Source organism: Anarrhichthys ocellatus, unplaced genomic scaffold (genome assembly GCF_004355925.1).
Source record: "Anarrhichthys ocellatus isolate YVR2014 unplaced genomic scaffold, GSC_Weel_1.0 scaffold9, whole genome shotgun sequence".
NCBI lineage: Eukaryota > Metazoa > Chordata > Actinopteri > Perciformes > Anarhichadidae > Anarrhichthys > Anarrhichthys ocellatus.
The window spans coordinates 10,445,624-10,464,979 of NW_022280039.1; the positions used below are offsets into that span (position 1 = coordinate 10,445,624).

General features: G+C 40.3%; 1 protein-coding gene across 4 annotated transcripts in view; it reads right to left on the bottom strand.

The window, feature by feature from the left end:
• Positions 1–18,302, bottom strand: part of ksr2 (kinase suppressor of ras 2) — a 94,355-nt gene extending 76,053 nt beyond the window's left edge. For 3 of the 4 annotated variants that reach the window (XM_031849587.1, XM_031849585.1, XM_031849584.1), the window contains exons 1-3: positions 17,559–18,301; positions 5,016–5,156; positions 4,462–4,612 (exon numbers count right to left, since the gene is read on the bottom strand). In XM_031849587.1, the coding sequence (XP_031705447.1) occupies positions 4,462–4,612; positions 5,016–5,156; positions 17,559–17,732 (466 nt within the window). In that variant the 5' untranslated portion in view covers positions 17,733–18,301. Of the gene's footprint in view, positions 1–4,461; positions 4,613–5,015; positions 5,157–17,558 lie in introns of all 4 variants that reach the window. The other variant, XM_031849586.1, reaches the window with a different exon arrangement.
• Between the last annotated feature and the right edge of the window lie 1,054 nt (positions 18,303–19,356).

Here is a 19,356-nt window from a genome sequence, read left to right on the forward strand (position 1 = left end):
ATTACTAAAGCTAAGGCACCGAGAAGACCTGTCGTGCTAAGCAAAGATCAACACTATTAGCCTGATCAAGCCTGAACTCATATTCAAGAAATTGTCCATATGAAAGTGTGTGTGTGTGTGTGTGTGTGTGTGTGTGTGTGTGTGTGTGTGGACTTGTCTACAGGGGTGGGCTGGATAATGTGTGTATATTGCAGCACAAAGGACCGACCGGCTGCCTCTGAATCGTATGACTCATCCTCATCGCGACTCGCGGACTGCAATCCCAAGAGCCTGTAGTGAAAAATTCTATTAACTCGCATTAGTTTCCTTCCTCCACCATTACACCACCGAGCAACATACATTCACTCATTGCGTTCTCTTTTGCTCCGCTTATGTGATGTATATAACTGCCAAGACTGTAAAGTATATGAATGTCCATGTCTGCCAATTTTAACATAATTCCTGATGACTCATAAACTGGATCAACATATTTTCTTTGGAATAAAAACTAAAAAACATGTGGCATAAATCTGTAAATCCTCTTCTGTGCTCTTCTTATTCATGATGGTTGAATATATCTGTACTTTTGCAACAACCTCCAGATTTTTAATAGAAAAATATAACTCTTTAAAAAGACTCAAGATGTAAGAACATCCTCTGCTTTTTGCTAAGCAGTGTATAGGTACTAAACGCTCTCATGTGGCGGTGTAACCTTTAAAAATACATGCATGCCTTTTAGTCTCGCATATACATAAATATACACATGCACACACAGCGATGACATATCTCCCTCTCGGAGCTCCATCTGGGTCAGAATATGAAGAACGCTGCCACACAGCATGTATTTCTCTCGGCTGAAAGTGCCTCGCACCGCTCCGTGTGGTGGCGGTGTCGCCGTGGTGCATTCACACATCTCTAGCCAGCCCCCTTTTTAGAGAGCCCATTAGCGGCTCTTTGTGGCCAGACCCCTGACTTTGGAGAGCCAGAGATTGGGAGAGCGGAGTGAGGGAGGGGGGTACAGTTGAGGCAATGAGCGAATAAAATGACGAACAATAAAATAAAATAAAGACAGGAGAAGGAAAGAGAAGTAGACGGTGACGAAATTAAACAAACGCAGAGAAATACAAAAACAGCCCAGACCTTCACGGTTTTGTCCATACAGGATATAAAACTATAGCTGTGCTGTATGGATAGTCATGACAACAAATCTAAAAAGTAATGTGAGCATTTTGGCAAGGAATCATTCAACAAGCGACAGTCCTAGTCGATGCTGTGACCAGTTTTGGTTCTTCTTAAGACCAGAACGGACACTGCTAAACCAACAGGGAGCCCCAGATACATCCTGGTGAGACCAGAGTCTTCAAGTCACAAGGAGTCAGTGCTTTAACACCTTAGGATCGTTGTTGTTGCACCTTAAAGACAGCAACTCCCCTGTGAGGAAAACTGGAGTAGGATATGTCATGCTGTAAGAAACACTTTACAGGTCAACGGTAAGGACCACGGACAGCGCCTGGATAATCACAGGGAACAGACAAGCTGTCTGAAAACACTACATTCAAATTGAAAACCAGTCAGAAAGGCCAGAGATGGATCAAGAAGGCCATTCCCAACAGATCATTTTTGACCACCAATGAGTTAAGATCTTTTGTTTCTGCCGCGCTACTGTTTCCCAGATCAAGAATGAACCTTCATGCTCAGCTATACTAGCTGTAACTGCTAGAAATGACGCGTAGATGCTAAGAAACATTTTAAAATGTCAGTCTGTTAAAGGGCAGGGCTAAAGAATAAGATGACAGACCTGTTAAACAAGTAGGAAACAATGTTCCTACAAATTCTACAGGAAAGAGCTGCCGATAACTCGTTCATACAGTGTTAATCTATTTCAGGATTGTAGTGAGACGAGAGGGCATCGGGTTGGTGCCTTAAGAAGAAGACAGTTAGCAGCTGGACAAATATCTTCTGTAAGCTGGTTGTGCTATAGTTGTAGTAGGCAGGCTGGTCATAGCCACTTTATGCCACTAAATGTGAGGGAGGCTGTGGAGCATCAGGTTATGAAGGTCCAGATCAGATAAATGACATAAGATTTAGTTATTGCTATTTCCAAACTGGATTATTTCCCCCTCATTCTGATTCGGAATCAGGTGCAAGAGGAAACTGGGGAGAAACAAAGTGTGAATATTGCCAAAGTCCTAGACAGTGAAGGCAAAAAGAGAGCTGGTCTCCAGAGACGCCATGAGGCCTGACTGGTCTGAACCCAGCTGGGCTGAGGCATGGGCGGCTGGGACCCCCTGACGGACTCTGCCAGAGGACGCCTGCCTGGCTGTCCGCCTTTCTGCACAACAACAACCGCCTCCATCCCCACTCATGCCGATGAGACAGAAAGGGAGGAAGTAAGAGAAGCACACAGGTGGTGAGCAACTCCAGAAAATGAGCAGCAGAGAGGTGTGAATATTTGAAGAGGCCAGCTGGGTGGGTACCTGCAGAATCACAAAGAGCCTGTTTTTTAGGGCTGAGCTTTAAAAGACTGTTCGTCTGAATGCCTGAATCCTTTTTCAACAAAAAAAATGCTTTGAAGAACAGCCAAGTTAAACCTCCTCTAATAAAACACTCTTTTAATAAATACAGTTTTGTTAAGGGCACATTGAAGAAAAACTACTCATCATTAATTTGGTTAATTATTCATTGTGAGAGAACAGTGTGTGTGTGTGTGTGTGTGTGTGTGTGTGTGTGTGTGTGTGTGTGTGTGTGTGGAGGAGAAACAGATATGTTATCAAACGGGTTTACAAAAGGTTGTTTCTAAAGCTAACAGCCCAGTTGTGGTGATGTTCTACTGCCCCCTTCTGGCTCATTTGTATCATTGCAAAAGCCCAGACTGAAAACAAAGTGCGGCCTGTACCGCCACCTGGTGTGCAACCACGAAACAAAAGAAATGCACTTGTAGCATCACAGCAAATGCCTGAGCAAGTCCACACTGTCTTGTAAAAGCCACAAAATATACAGGTGTTTCCACTGAGCCTGAACCAAGTGTGTCCCAGCCGTGTGCATCACTTTGTAGTGTCCTCTTCCATTGTGTTGTGAGCTTCTGTATTTGTATTTGTATTTTTTCTAATTGCTGTGTGTCTTCATGTTTCTTCATACGCGTTGTGTCTATTTGCATTTGTGTCCATTTGCATTTGTGTCTATTTGCATAGAGTTGTGTCTATTTGCATTTTTTCTAATTTGCAGAATATTGAACTCTCAGGGCCACCGCACAAAAGAGCAAAAAACCCATCAGACATACGACTTTTTGCTTCATCTTCAACAGTTTGACTCATTAAAGACAGAAGCTTAAACTGTTAAAGTGAGTTTGCTGACTTTTGCATGCAGACGCATGGGTTCCTCCTTGACATAAGTCCATTACTGATTATTTCACACGGTCACATGACTGTGACGCAGGAATTTGATGTAGAAACCCCACTAATCTTTTGAATTGCCACCAATGATTGCTGTAATGATGATTCATAATAACGTAGTAGGTATTTATCGACACCATGAAAGCTGTTGCTCTAAACAGGTGGCGTCTGATTTCTGATAAAAACATGAACCGTCTGGCACACAAGTGATTCAGTTTAATTTACAGATTGTTGAGAATAAAGAGCAGGGCTGAACTACTGTGACTGAACATATGAAGACAACAGTGCCACCTACAGATACATGAACAGTACTGCGCATTCATCTCTAGGACTGACTAACATATGACAATCAAACAGTTGGTAATGGTTTTAAACTGTATGAATGCCTGGTTAAATAAAGCAAAGCTTTCTGACTGAAATCAGAAATGAACTTTTTTGTTAAATCCTATGAATTCTTACCTTTATGTTAACAAATGCACAACATGCATCAAACTACAGCTGATGACTGCTGTCAATTTTAGTATTGATTTCACAGTCCATAAACAAAAACATCATAAATAAATATAAATGTTTTGAAGAATTCAAAAGTAACATCACAGATCACTAATAAACCTTGTTTCTTTGTGTCATGGCATAATAAACTGCAACCATTACTTATAGTTCATTATGTAGATGTATGGATAATAGTCTTAACAGAGCTTTCTTTTTCAATACCTGCATCATTGACACAAACACAATCTGAACTCTATATTACTTGTATATAATGTGGTAGTATATACTATGTTTGTGATGTGACATTAGTGTTATATGAACAGATGTCTCCTAATGCTCCTATCGTACATAAGTTTACAAAATTTAAATATTATTTAATGCACCCTATATTCTTTAGGGTGCATTTGTTGTTTTACCTGGTTTAGCCTTTACTGTGCTAAACACCATTTTAAATGAATAAGGAATGTACTTTTACACGTAATAGTGGTAAATAGTGATAACTCTATAGGACACTCGTACTTTCCTTTCAGGACATTTAAAGGCTGGTGTTTCTATGGATGTGTGAGCTCATCTCTGTGTATGTCGGGTGGACCCTTACCGAGCTGGTGGGCCTTTCCGAGGCAGGAGAGGGAGGCGTTGAGTCGGGCGCACTCCTCTTCGTTGGCACCAAACTTCTGCAGCAGCTCACACACCTGCTCCTCGCTCTTCTCCAGCAGGCCCTCCAGGGTCACCTCGCCTGGGCTCATCTCCTGCAAAACACACACACACATAAGCAAACACATGACACAAGATACAACACACATTGTTACGCTCTCATATTAACCAAACAAGCTTCAAACATCATGGCTGACTGTAATGGCCAAGGACACCTGTCAATTGAGCAAAAATGCCTGGAAATTGAAGCATTAATAGATCATTAATGGAACAATTACATAACAAATGCAGATAATTCCATAAAAGACAGAAGCAGTCACCGGATGGTTTGATGATTATGAAAATGATTCAATCAGATCTTTAGGGGGTGTTTTTTCTGACAGCGCTGATCTGTACATAAGATACCCGGGTTTTGATTTGAGCGACATCCTCTTACATTCTCACATTGTAATTTTGGGAGAGAAGATGAGCATCTCTTTAAAACAGGACATATATTACCTGTGTGACCTCCTTCCTCAGGTTGACGATGCGGAACCAGTGGCCGAGGCGAGGGAAGTCCTCCAGCTCGACGCTGCGCTCCTCTAAGGCCACTTTGCACTTACAGGACAGCTGGCGGCTGAAGTACTTCACCAACTTCCCCTGAGAACAAGAGAGACAGACACAGTGAGGGAGGGCTGCAAGTACATTACACTTTCTTCAATGCTGATGAACCCCTTTGTCCCATTTTCATCTTTCCACGTAAAATAATTAATGATTTCTGATAGTTCGTCTAAAGTACAACTGCATGTACTGTAGAACATAAAGAAACGGAGACAAATCTGATGCAAACCAGGGAAATGCAAACATGAAAACACCTTTAATTAGCAAAGTTCAATATCATTTGAAAAGTAAACTGACTTGATTCATTTTTTAGCACTAAAACATGAAATATGTTCTCAATCAGAGACTGGGCCTGTCCTGAAGAGCTGACCTGTTTTAATCACAAACAAGACCGACAAAGAATAGAAAGCCAATAAGAACAAAGTCGCTGTAAGGTATAAAAATGCTATTGCATCCTGTTACATCAAGGCAAGAATAGCTGACTGTTCTGGAGAAGCAAATTATTTAAATACTGATATCACATTTGTTCACTATTAATCTCAATAATTCATTTTCTTCACTTTATTTTATAATTTGTTGCCTTTTTTTTTTGCAGGAACTGGTAAAAAGTCCAGATCAAAGTTGCTTGAAATATGACATTAAAGGAAAGCTATCTGCCACTTTAAGATGTGCAGCACTGTATCGAGCAGCAGTAGTCTCACTGTCAGAAATGCACAGTGTTTACTGCCAAGTCACTGAAATCCACGAACAGGCTGAATAACCAGAGCAACACTCTCTGTTCCCTCAACCACCACTAAGATTACTCAACACCTGTCCACTCGAGTGGAGCTGCTCAGTGGCTAGTGGTTGAAAGCTGTAGTTATACCTGGTGAGCTCATATATACTTATATTCAAGTTTATGGGTGCAACCAACTGCTGTTCTACAGGGAAAAACACATTTTCTGTAACAGAATGAGGTGTTTTGGTGGAGCCTCATCTCGATAGATTTCAAACCAGCAACTGGACATTTTGGGGTTCAACTACATTGATACAAAATACATTTAAAACAAAAAAACACTGACGTTTTGACTATTTTTGTTGCATTTTAAAGCTTGATTCTTTTAAAACTGTAGGATAGAGTTAAACTGTGGCAACAGATTTGATGTTGATTAAAATTTTGGAAGAAAATGGTTCACACAGAAATCTGTTCCTGGTGAGATCAGTAAAAGAGACGTTGAGGTGTTAAAACATCATTTCTACATACATACAACCTTTCATACTGACATAATGGCGTGGTTGCTCTTGCAAAAGAAGTTTCAGCTTGAGATGGCACTTAAATGGTTAAATAAAAGTAAACATTCTAGCAGTATGTAAGTTGAGAAACCATAGACAGACCTTTTAATCCCCTGCAGCCATAAGTATACACAAATACACTGAATCCCATCGTCTTTGGCAGCAATATTCTGTGGCTCACTTGTACTGACCTGACCTCTGACCGTTTCATGATTTATGCAACCATAATAAATATCTGCTTCTGAACCCAAGTTGTCAGAGCGTAAACACTGTGTCCCTGACAAACTAAACTATTATGGATTTAAGGAAATGATTCACACTTTAATACATTTTGTGATTCCAAAATTGCATCCCCTTTAGGTTTCATGAGCCCACTTCAATGCACACAAATGATTAACCTGATTATCATAACATTGCATCCTGTGGAGGAGATTATCAGTGAAACCAAATCCCTAGTGACGCATTTGAGTTACTCAACCGTTAAATTATGCCGTCATGTAAACTTTAAGTCACATGTCATTTGCTAAAAAGGTCAGAGAGAGTGTCTCTTTACTCAGATAACAAGATGGTGAGCAGCTGTGGTGAAGGAGAGATTACAAAACACCAAGACGGACTCAAACGCTTCAAAGCTTCCACCGTTTTTTTCTGTTGTTTTTTTTCCGTATATGCTTTACCCAAATAATCACAATTAGCGCTGTGTGTTGTGTGTGTTGTGTATAGAGAGTGTGCGTGTTAGTGTAGAGAGTGTGCGTGTTGTGTGTAGAGTGTGTGTGTAGAGAGTGTATATGTTGTGAGTAGCGAGTGTGTTGTGTGTAGAGAGTGTGTGTGTTGTGTGTAGAGTGTGTTGTGTGTGTAGAGAGTGTGCCTGTTGTGTGTGTGTGTGTGTGTGTGTAGAGAGTGTGTGTAGAGTGTGTGTGTTTTGTGTGCGTTGCTTCAGCACTGTCCCGGGTACTGAAATGCAGTGGAGATCAATAGACTGAAAGCCAGCTGTTTTATGTCTTATGCTGACATAGGCTACATTCCATTTATTGTTTAAAGGCCTTAAGGTGAGCAAATTCGGTTTTACGTGCTCTCAATGTAATTTATTTGAAGTGATTATTGCACATTTTGAAGCCGTTTTTGTTTCAATAAAAAGGAAAATCCTTTAAGTCCTCTGAGTTTTGTCCTCATCTCTTGTTAGACAATAATAACAAAGTCTAGTACAAAAAGTACATAATGGCCGCAAGATTGAAGACAGTTTGACAGCTTGTGTTGTCGCTGTCGTCCCCCCTCCCACCCGTCGCTTTAATGCACAGGCTTACCGAGGTTTATTACTCCAACACAATCTACAGACAATCTTTCTCTCACTGACTGACAGAGTGAAGGGTGAGAGGCGACGGATGCTTTAAAGAGAAGGTTCTCTGTGTGTGTGTGTGTGTGTGTGTGTGTGTGTGTGTAAGCTTGCACACGATAAGATATGTGTGAGAGAGATATACTTTTTAGAAACGCAATTTCTGTAACATATAGCCAAGTGAACCCTCCCTGCCAAAGCTTCAAATATTGTTGAATATTTCTCTCTGAAGAAACCAGAAGAAACCATTTTTATTGTCATATACATATACACATACACGAAATTTGCCTTCTGCATTTGACCCATCCCTGTATATAGGGAGCAGTGGGCTGCTTCGAAGCCCCAAAAATGGTGTTCAGGACAGCCCTACAAAACACAGAGACTTGTGTTGAACGAACCAAATGGGACCGAAACCACACGTCCTCAGTTCAATTCCAACCGTGGGACCTTTGCATGACATACCTCTCTCTCTCCCAATTTCCAGTCGGCCACTACGCTCTTCATCTGTCCAATGAAGGCAATAACACCCCCTAAATAATATATATTTTTTAAATGCATTGCTAATTGAAGTTTCTTGGTAATTACATTTTAGAGAGGACAGTGCAGTGACCTGGCAGTGAATCTGTGCTTGCTAGTAATAAATAAAGAGGTAATGACAGTGTGCTTGGAGGGACGTGCCTGGGTTCATGAGGTCACATCTTTTAACACATGTAATAATAAATGCAGAAGAACTTGTCCTGATGTTGTGGCACAGAGACAATAACAGCTCACTTGATATATAATCAAGATTAATTTAGTGTTATTATAAAGTTAGCAAGTTTGAAGTTCTTTCTACATAATATACAAGTTATTAAAGACTAAATGTGACGTAATATTCTCAATAGATCTTAAATAAATACATTAACAACTAGAAAAAGAGAACTCAGATCTCAGTCAAGCGAGTCTGCAACTAACACTGATGTAATGTTTGATCAAATAAAAGCACTTGTCTACTTAACATGTTGTATCTCGCTTGTTTAACTTGCACACAAACGAAAATACAAGAACGTGTGGTGGTTTTATGGGGGGTTACACGCTGTACAAACAACAGTTCATGCATTTGCCCAGCACTTCTGTGAGGCATCTCCAGGACTAGCAGTGTTTAGGTGCTTCACCTTAACTGTTTTCTCCCCAAGACATAAAGCACAAAGCTCCCCTTAAAAAAAAAAGAAAATTGCCATTGCTTTTTTCTGTTTGTCTACATATTTAATAAATGAGACGCAAAGAGTTAATGACTCTGCTATAGAGACATTTGTGAGTGTATTTTTGAAGATTGGAGAGAGTCAGGCTAACGTTAGCTGTTTTAGCAATTTTGAGGTACTTGTACTTTGCAGTATTTCCCGTATTTATGATTTATACAACTTTATACTTCTACTCCACTTCATTTCAGGGGAAACACTTTTTCTCTCTATTGTTTTGACAGTTACATTACAGATTTCACACAAATCTTTTGTTTGGTACAACTGTACTACTTACAGTTGTACCAAACTGTAAGTAGTAAGTAGCATTTAGCTCCATCGTGGCCATCTGCAATAGTAAAATGCTACTTGCACATTAATGTATCAGTAATAATATAATATGTAATAATATGACGCCCACTACTGCCTTTTTTCTTAATTATGAGTACTTCTACTTTTAACAAAGTGGTTCATTTTGCAGATAATACTTTTACTCGACTATTTCTACACTGTAGCACTTTTACTTGAAAAAAGGATCTGAATATATCTCGCTTACTCACAACTCTTAAATAGCCTTTTTCAAAACATCCAACACTGTCACCTTGTAAACATTTTTCCTTTGTGACCTGGGAGCTTATGCCATCGATTAAATTATGAAAAAATGAGATAGCTGCAAAATACATCAAATATATTTATACAAATTTCATTGACATCTTTTCAGTGACATTGCAACATGAAGAATGAATATGTCGAAGAGGAGATATTTTACTTGTGTTGACATGTCGGGCAGAATTCACTGCAGGTATGTTTGTAGTGAAACGCAGAAAGAATTGAAAATGATTTTAGAAAAACGTCCAGGCCCACAGTGGGTGACGTGACGCTTGAAGACTTAAGGATGATACATTTGGATGGCCCCATTCCAAACATACGCCTACAAACTGACTGCTAGAAATTAGATGGTGCTGGCCTACATCAGTGCATACCAAAGTAGAAACTAGTGGAGGAGGGACTCGCAAGTCACCTCTGAATGCAGAAAACCCTACAGCAGCTGCCCACTAACGCTCTGCCCAATAAGGTGACTGCCCAGTCAACACCTACAGAGAAACACACATTACCCTGGCTAAATGTGTTGACTTCTTATTGTACATCATATTCTTACTAAACTGTCAGGGGCCCTCTGACCTTCACAAACAAAATGTAATTCAACGATACATATAGCAACCAAGAAGAGGCTCACAATGACCACACAGAGACATAAAACAAGTACAAAGACACGCAAAGAGACCTACTACAGAGCCTCACGGCCTCTATGAAGAGAGGCAAAACAACCACAAAATTACACTAAATGACAAAGACAAACAAAGAAACTACAAAGACACTCAAAATGACTACGAAGAGACACAAGACGACTACAAATAGATGCAACACGACCAGAAAAAAGGGACAAAACAACCACACACAAAAAAGAGCAAAACAATTACAAGAAGACACAAAACAAATACAAACAGACAACTTGACTACAAAGAGACACAGAAAAACTACAAAGACATTCAAATTGTCTACATAGACTCACTGACTACAAAAAGCAGCAAAACAACCAAAGACACAACATGAACACACAGAGCATGACCACACAAAAGAACTACTATGAAAAAGGGCAAAACAACCACAAATACACACAAAATTACTATAGGGGGATACAACGTCACTACAAAGAGACTCAAAACAACCACACTGAGACACAAAATTACTATAGGGGGATACAACGTCACTACAAAGAGACTCAAAACAACCACACTGAGACACAAAATGACTATAGGGGGATACAACGTCACTACAAGGAGACTCAAATCAAATTCAAAGACACACAAAACAACCACAATGACACACAAAACAACCACAAAGAGACTCAAAACAACTACAAAGAGACACAAAAACAACTACTATGAAAAGGGGCAAAACAACCACAGAGACTCAAAACAACCACAAAGAGACACAAAACAACTACAAAGAGACTCAAAACAACCACCAAAGGAGGCAACCAACTAAACAACTATAAATCTGTGTGTCTTGGCAGTGGGGCCTTCTGCATGTCTGTGCCCATTGTCTCATAATTCACACATAAGTAAATGTGTCTTGGCATTTTTACTTTACTTTAATGTTTACAGGATTATATAAATGCAACAGCATAACATTACAAAGCATAAAGTAACTGGTGCTGATTTAACGCAAAGGAAAGAAGGAGGATGAGCGTGATAGAGAGAAAGAGGGAGAGAGCAGAACAGAAAGAAACTTTTCAAGAGACTTTTCAATCAATACATCTATTATCATCTAAATGTGTCTCCCTATTTCACAATCTAAGTCGTGTAACTCGAGACTCATAGTGTTGTTTAAGGGGTCTCGACCCACTGGCCCAGGGACTAGATCTGGCCCACAAAACCTAATTAAAAAAAATTTAATTAGGCCCGCCACATGTTCATAAAATTCATTTTTTTAACCATTCTAACAAACACTTCTAGCCCAGTTGTCTTTCTATTTTACATTTCACATTCAGCAAGCAAGCAACTCTGATGTAACACAGTTCACCTGACACCAAAATGACTCTTTCTAAACCTAAAATAGAGGTCGACCTGGAGCACTGCAGCCAGCTCCAAAGGAGGTGGACAACTGATTATATTCTTCAAGTTGAATGTGAATTATCTGTCTCCTCCGTTCTCAAGAAATACAATCTCAAGTGTTATTAGGGCTTTACTTGACTAAACATGTAGAATTGTACTATAGTAGTTAAGGGAGAGGAAAGAGAAAAGGGGATTTTCTAATCTTTATAGTGTATATACTTAAAATGTGTTGTTGAAGAAAAAGTTCTGTTTACACTGAGCACTAAAGAAGCCCGGCTCAGTGAGGACAATGTGGCCAGAAGCCTTCGGGTAATGTGATCTTAATGCCCCTGATCGAAGCGGCATCGCCATCCCAAAACTCCAGTCAGAGCAGATTTGGCAAGGCAAACTTTACTCCCTTGCTGAAAACCAGAAGGGACTAAACATACTGTACTGTGGGCAGGTGCACAAGCATAAGCTGCAAGGGCTAGCAGGCTAACAATAGCAAGCCACAAGCTGAAAAGTCTCCCAGTTTTTAACACTTTACTATTTTTACCTTCTGTCTCTGAACCTTGCACGCACTGAAGCAGAATCCCTGTGATAATGCTGCTTGTATTTTTTACACCATCAATTTAGAAAAACAATCAATGCTTTCTGAACTAAAAGACAAAGCTATTCTTAAACTGCATGGACATCGGTCGGACAAGGTTGGATCTAGCTATCTATGTCGCACCTCAAACGAAATAAAGTAACAGTATCATTATAGTGCAGATAGAAAAATATGTTAAAAAGTAAATGGCCGCAAATTTACCAAGGTAAGGAAAGTTAAGTGGACAAAATTGATTAAAAATACCAAATTTCATTCAATTTAAAACAATAAAATAAAAACAAATAAAAGAAGGAGGTGGGAGTATACGGGCACTGTAACTCTGGCTAACATAAATGCTGAAAACCAGCATATTTCCTAAAATGATGGAGCGCTTCTTTAAATTTAAAGTGTAGTGTTATTCCCATTTCACACAAGCTAAATTGACCTCTTCTCAAATGCTACACTCCCAGTTAATCCAGAGAAGCTGAAACACTGTACAGCAGACTTTAACTTGCACACCAGCTTTATCTGTTCTGATAAACTACAGTCAAACACAAATCATTCAAGCTGATTCAAGAGCATAACAAAAGGTATTTCAGCAAAGGCTGGTGCAATTTGTGACTTCAACTTCAGCTCCAATGAAGGCACAACTAAAAGCCATGAAGCTTAAAATGTACACATGTATATGTATGAAGAAACATATCACAATTGTACTACAATTTTTTTGTAATACATATTTGGTGAAATTCAGCCACAGCAGGCAGCTGTTTTCAGTGAAAAAAGCTCTATGACCCATGTGTACAATACTTGCTCAGCTCCAAACTGCAGAGCTGGTGAACACAGTGCAGAATTTAACAGTCGAAAAACAGAACTAAACTTAGATGTGAATATTGGACTTACACATGCAAAGTGGCCAGAAAGACGACTCTCCAAATGAATGATAATGTTGCTCCCGTAACTCCTGGACGTGTAAATTAGCAACTGTCTGCTAGCATTTTTGCCATGTCAACTTAAAAGAAGAAGAGGCAAGAAATGTGACAATCATGCTCTCAATTGGCCACAGGTGTGAAAGAAAGGTAGCGTTTCCTTTTGTGTGCCTTAAAGGAGAGACTTTCTGAGAGTTCACGCACATCATTCCCCTTTTGCACGACATCAGGACATCGTGCAGTTTAATACAGACAAGAGAAGGCTTCAAAGGTGGACTTTTCATCAACCCTTCGAGCGTGGCCACAGGTGTACACACTTGTGCCTTCAGACGTGGTCGGACAACACTTTGTACGACCTAGTTTGCTTCAAGCACAATCAACCCTTTAACCCTCTGAGCTGCAGTAAACAAAAATACCATGTTTTCCACCTCTGAAGCAAAAAACAACAGCCTATGCTACTTAAATAAACATGATAAACCCTGTCACGTATACTTGAATATAAATGAATAACAACACTTGTTTTGACCTGCCCTCTTTTCTGTTACACGAATTACATAATTGGATCACATGACATGTTCCATCATGTGTCTGCCTCTCTTTAAAAGCCTAACAAAAAAAAAAAAAAAAGGCATCATGCACGTGGATCTTTCCAGTGTATCCAAAGGATACTGCCGGCAAATGCATAATCGTCTTAATGGGAACCAGTATCAACACTTCATCAGATCACAATCTGGGTCCTTAGGTCAACAATAGAGATGGAAAACAGCGATGTCGTAGAGGAATCTCCCCTTACACACGGCACTCGATGGTGATCAGGGGCCGGTTAACGGGGAAGGCTTTGCGTGTGTCTGACGTCATCGTGGTCCTCATCATAAACCCCGGGTGGACAACTCATTTGTCGTTAAGGGCAATAAGAGGACTGACGACCTGAACGCTCTCAAACTCAGAGGATTTGAGGAAGGTTAGACGGCTCTCAGGAGTCACTCCTTTGTTGCACTCGTGAATTAACTGTTGAGCGTGTCTTCCTTTGTTCTCATTCATTTCTAATCAGAGTTGCTTTTCTGTTGTTCATAATTCAGTTTAGTGGGGAAAATCCCACTAAACAATACATGAATAATACAAATAATACATGAAGCTGATATGCAGTTCCATCCAGAGCGAGTAGCCCAAGCCATATTACGTATGCTGCACTGGTGCCCAGGCATTGATAAAACGTTATTTTTACAAGGGGAATGTTCCAACAGAAGAATCACAGCCCACACCAGTACGTGCCTATACCAAAATATCTCACTCTGACCTGAATTCATGTTGCTGTTTCTATTATTTTGACCGGTGGGCACACACTTTGTACAAATGACCTGATGTCCTCGTGGCATATAAAGCAATTTGCGCATTATTTCTTTTTTAAGTTTATTGTAAAGAGTGCTACAGTACAGCATGGTCAGATCAGTATTAATCCAAAACTTCAACACGGAGCTACAACTTGTGGTTGCAGGTGAACAAGTGAAGTTTCTGACATAAATCGCTGTTACTGCTTCATTTAAAGCTTTCGGACATCAGCAACAAATGTCTAAACCATCACAGGATCCTGGGTTCCTATGCAGTTAGAAATGGAGGGAGAGATCGATCATGAATGGGACATAAGTTGAGACATTAATAGTCCTGGGACTCACTATACTTAGAGGTAGAGTGGTGATACTGGACCATAGGGTCCTGATGTCAAATTTGTAATGTTAAAATGCCGGCCATATAATCTGCCCAGAGAATTGTTTGTGTTACTGATGTATATATTTTCCTCCTGAAGTTTTTCTAGTGTTGAAAATGGGCTGCAACTGCATTTTGTTGTGCATCCCTATGTTGCATAATGACAATAAATGATCCTTGAATCCTTGAATCGTAGGAGGTATACTGGAGATGTGAAATTAGACAAAATTAATTAAAAACTGCAGTTCACATGTTCTGTTCTCATCAACGCTGTTTCCAGCTGCAGAACGCGTCTGTTTTGAGTAGAACAGCACTTATAAACCCACAGTACCCAGCACCAAACAACAGAGAGACGACACAGCAAACCAGCTGGTGAATGTAACGGCGCTAAAGAGACAGATATCTGATATTTAGTTGATGGGAGAGCAAAAACGGAGCGACGGGAAAGTAAGTATTGGACTTTATATTCATCGAAAGGCCAAAAACATGACTACAAACAAAACAGATGAATGCTAATGTGCCTCTGAGTCTGTTAGTTGAGTAAAGAGTCAACATTTTGTGTGGTGGAATAATTCTGCCCTCAAGTGACTAAAAAAACTGTAAATACAGCTGTAAAACAATAATTGCATTAATCTGGATATGCTGTCGATATGCTTTGCCGCATGATCCATTAAACCTGTCATACATGTCGGCTCCGATTTCCAGCTTTCGGTAATATACATAACTTGAGTTCACTTAGCAAATTGCTAGTGTAACTCAATGGAAACACGATTAGCATATTAACCGCGTCCAAAAACAACCACCACGTTGTTAACTATTGATGGCGTGGGAAATGTTTTGCAGTGACAAAACTTTGTTCCAACAAGTTCATGAAATTGGAATTCATTTGGAATGAACGTGTTCAAGAAAAGTTCGTCGTCCACTCTGAAGAACAGTATGTGAAGCCAGATGTTCCAGTATTATGGTTTATAACAAATACTACAATACCCTCTGTGCATTATGTTTCCTGCATCCAATTAAATATAAACAGTTGATTCTTCTTCTTCTCTTCGCTTCCTTGCATCACTGCCCTCTGCAGTCACCAGTAATGTGTTTCACATCAATCACTCAGACTCGGGGCGCATGTCAGTACAACAAGTGGTACAAACAATACTGCCTACAAACAATGCACTCTACAGCACCAACGGTGGTCAAAGGCTCTGCAAGGACCCTTTAACTGTCACTGCAAATGAACAAGTACTTGAGATATTTACATCACTTTTTTTAAAGTCCAGTATGTTAATAGAACTTCTGATGTGCACCATCAGTGTGCACATTAACAAAAAACATGTATTTTTGATGTTTATATAACTTTTCACAATATTGCAAAATAAATTAAACAATTGACGATTTAAGATTGCAAATGTGTACTTATATATTATCCCGGTATATCTTTACTTTTAATATATAGATGGCTAAGGATTCATCCAAAAAAAAGATGGTAAAGTAACAACCATAGCCACAAAAAGTTCAAATCATAACCAACCTTAGTTCAAGAAAAATCCATCCACAAAGAAGCTAATAACAATATGTTGCAACATAAAATAATATTTCTGTCACGCTCACGAGAAATAATCCAGTACCCACAATGCTTTGCAAGCCATTCAGGGAACATATAGTGAGCATTTATCTTCACACTGTAGCCTGCTCATTGCTGGCCACACATGTGTACTTAATGTTAGTCCCCTCTCCTGTTGGATTCCTGTCCTCCGCCTGAGCAACACTTACAAACTTCACTTAATGGCTCCGGCACAGCATTGAATGGGCCAATATTAACCACTATATGCTTATATATTGTATAACATAGCCTCATACTCCTGTGGGGTTGGGGTTAGTGTGTGTGGCTCTCACAAGTGACTTTTTTTGTCATGCTATATCTCAATTATATTCCCTCTTGGGGCCTACAGTGTGTTGACGGTACACAGACAACTCGGTGCTGAGTTTATGGCGACCTTATCGCACTTAATGGTATTTGTTTAAATCTCCCGAGGCATCACCATAACATTGGTACAGGCCCTTAACGCTGTGCTCTGTCTGCAGTGCTCAGTGGTGAGTTTTCTGTGACCTTATTGCACTTTATTGCATTTTTTTGTTATGTCCCGTAGCAGCCTCTCACTGGTGAGGTGTGTGTGTGTGTGTGTGAGTGTGTGTGTGTGGGGGGGGGGGGGATTAGACTAGTTTAAGTGGTCTAAAAAAAACCGGACGGTCTGGTATCTCGAGCACAACACCGGCATATTATATGGCCATTACGTAACGCAATGGAAGACCCCACGGGCCAATTAAAGCGGATAACCATATTTTCTAACAATTTCAGCAATCCGCTGCGCCTTTGCGTAACAGCAGGGCCTGGATGCGCCCGCGAGGACAGATGCGCAGGCTGGCATTGGTAATGGATTGTAAACACGGGCTGCCTAGGCCTCGGCTGCCTCAGATGTTATTCTGATGGAGAAGAGCCACCTTCTCTCCCCGCCACCTGCAGAATGCGCAAGTCTCTAACAGCCCACTGCAGCCCCGTAGCCTCCTGATTTATTGCACTGCACAAGACAGATAGCAGCATAGGCTTTAGCGGAAATCTTTTTTGCACATTTATGCAATTGGCAACACCGACAAAAGCAGAAAAAAAGCAGTGTTGAAAAGGCACTGGAGAGAGAGAGAAAAAATGCATAGTGGCCTAGAAATACATAGCAGACGGTGACAGCCCCCCCGTATTGATTTTAGATGAAGATGCACAGCAGAAATTCAGTCATTCCGCTCAAATGGTGCTTACCTCCAGCGTTCGTATCTCTTTTTGTGTCAAGTCGTTGGATGTGGCACATTTGGTCCGTAAACCCTCCAAACTAGAAATGCTTATGTCTATCATATTTTGCACCAACTCGCACTGCTGCAAGGCTTTCTGCAAACTAAGATGCTGCTCCTCGCTTTTTGTCATCTCCTCGTTCATAGTTTTGCGAGCAGTGGTCGTTATTTCCCCCTTTGCACTTAAAAAAAAAAAAAAAAGAATTCAAATTTAAAATAACAAAAAAAAACAACAACAAAAAAAAAATAATTCAGAAACGAAACGTGGAGAAGCCCACTGAACAGAGCAACCTGCGAAACGCCATGAAAAAAAAAAAAGATGTTGCAGGTTTACAGACGGGGTTTGAGCCGTGAGAGAGTCGACTCCATTGCAACAACAAATCCTCGTAGTTCCTGCTGTTTCATCAAGGTGTCTCTGTGGTTGGAGGCTAAATCAAACACAGTACGAAGATACCGAGCGGGACTACACGGTTTGCCACAGCATCCATTGGGTGCCCCCTTCGTTTCAAATGGATGTTTAGAAGAAGAACAAAAAAAAAAAAAAAAAAAGAGAAGCAGTTCAGCGCATCATAAGCAGACGTATCGGGGGTGGTGGTGGTGGTGGGGGGGGTGGGGGGGGGAAGCCTGGTGGTTTTAAAGGTGCTGATGTGAGGATTGGATGCAGGTACTCCCTGTCTCCCTTGGCAGCAGCTGCATCCCGGTTCGCTCCCACCACACCGACATGTTTCCTGTCAATCAAACCCACAGCAACAGCAACGGCATCGCATTGCCCAGGCACCGCCGTGAGGGGTCGCTCTCGCGAGATCAACGGTGTAAGTGCGGTGGGCTCGCGCTGCTTCAGCCGGTCTCAGGGCCTGTTGGAGGAGCAGAAATTAAAACACTTTTTTAGGATAATCGCACTTAGATGTTACATGTATAGTCTACACAAACACTGCCTTCCAAATCGCATACTTTTTACTTTTAGTACATCCTGCAGCTGCCCTTACAAAGTGTGTACTGTAGCTTGCAGTATATGCACTCAATTTAGACATACTACTTTATCATAATTTCACATTTGAACTTTTACCTGTTTGCTCACTTATCCACAGCAGATTGAAGGAAGGATGGTGGGTCAGAACAGCCAGACAAAGTATGCTGGCTTGCATACTGCAACTAACATCCTGGTATTTTTGGTATACTGCATGTGACATTATGTTGGTAAGTTAATCCATTCTGGCATACTAAATAGTATGGTAGTACGGGTATTGGAATGCTATTTCTATAACAAGCATGAGTTTATCCGTTTTTTTTGTCCTCGTGACTTTTACAGTGATTTTATGTAACTTTTCATCTTTAATTTATTGATAACATATGCTAAATTTGAAAGTCTTATCATATTTGGATGCATTTTAACCATTCATTGTCTACCTTTTTAGAGATTTGTGTGACTGTTTCTGTTGTTGTGTGTGACTGGCTGTGTTTTGTTGTGTATCTCTGTTCTTATTGTATTCTCAGGTCTCTCTTGCAAAACAAATCTTGATCTCAATGAGTTTACCTGTTTAAAAGAAAGGTTGAACATGTTGTTTCGTACGACAAAGTGTTTTTATTGTTGGATCATTTGTCATGATAACTAACGGATCGCAACAGTATCATCTTATAATAGGACTTTATATAATCCTTATGGTTCTGCCAATTTGCTCTCTGGGATGTTTGAACTCTACACAGCAATGCGCAACTATCTGCTAGAGAGAAAATTAAACAGCACATTAAGCGGAGTCTCGGTTCAATCA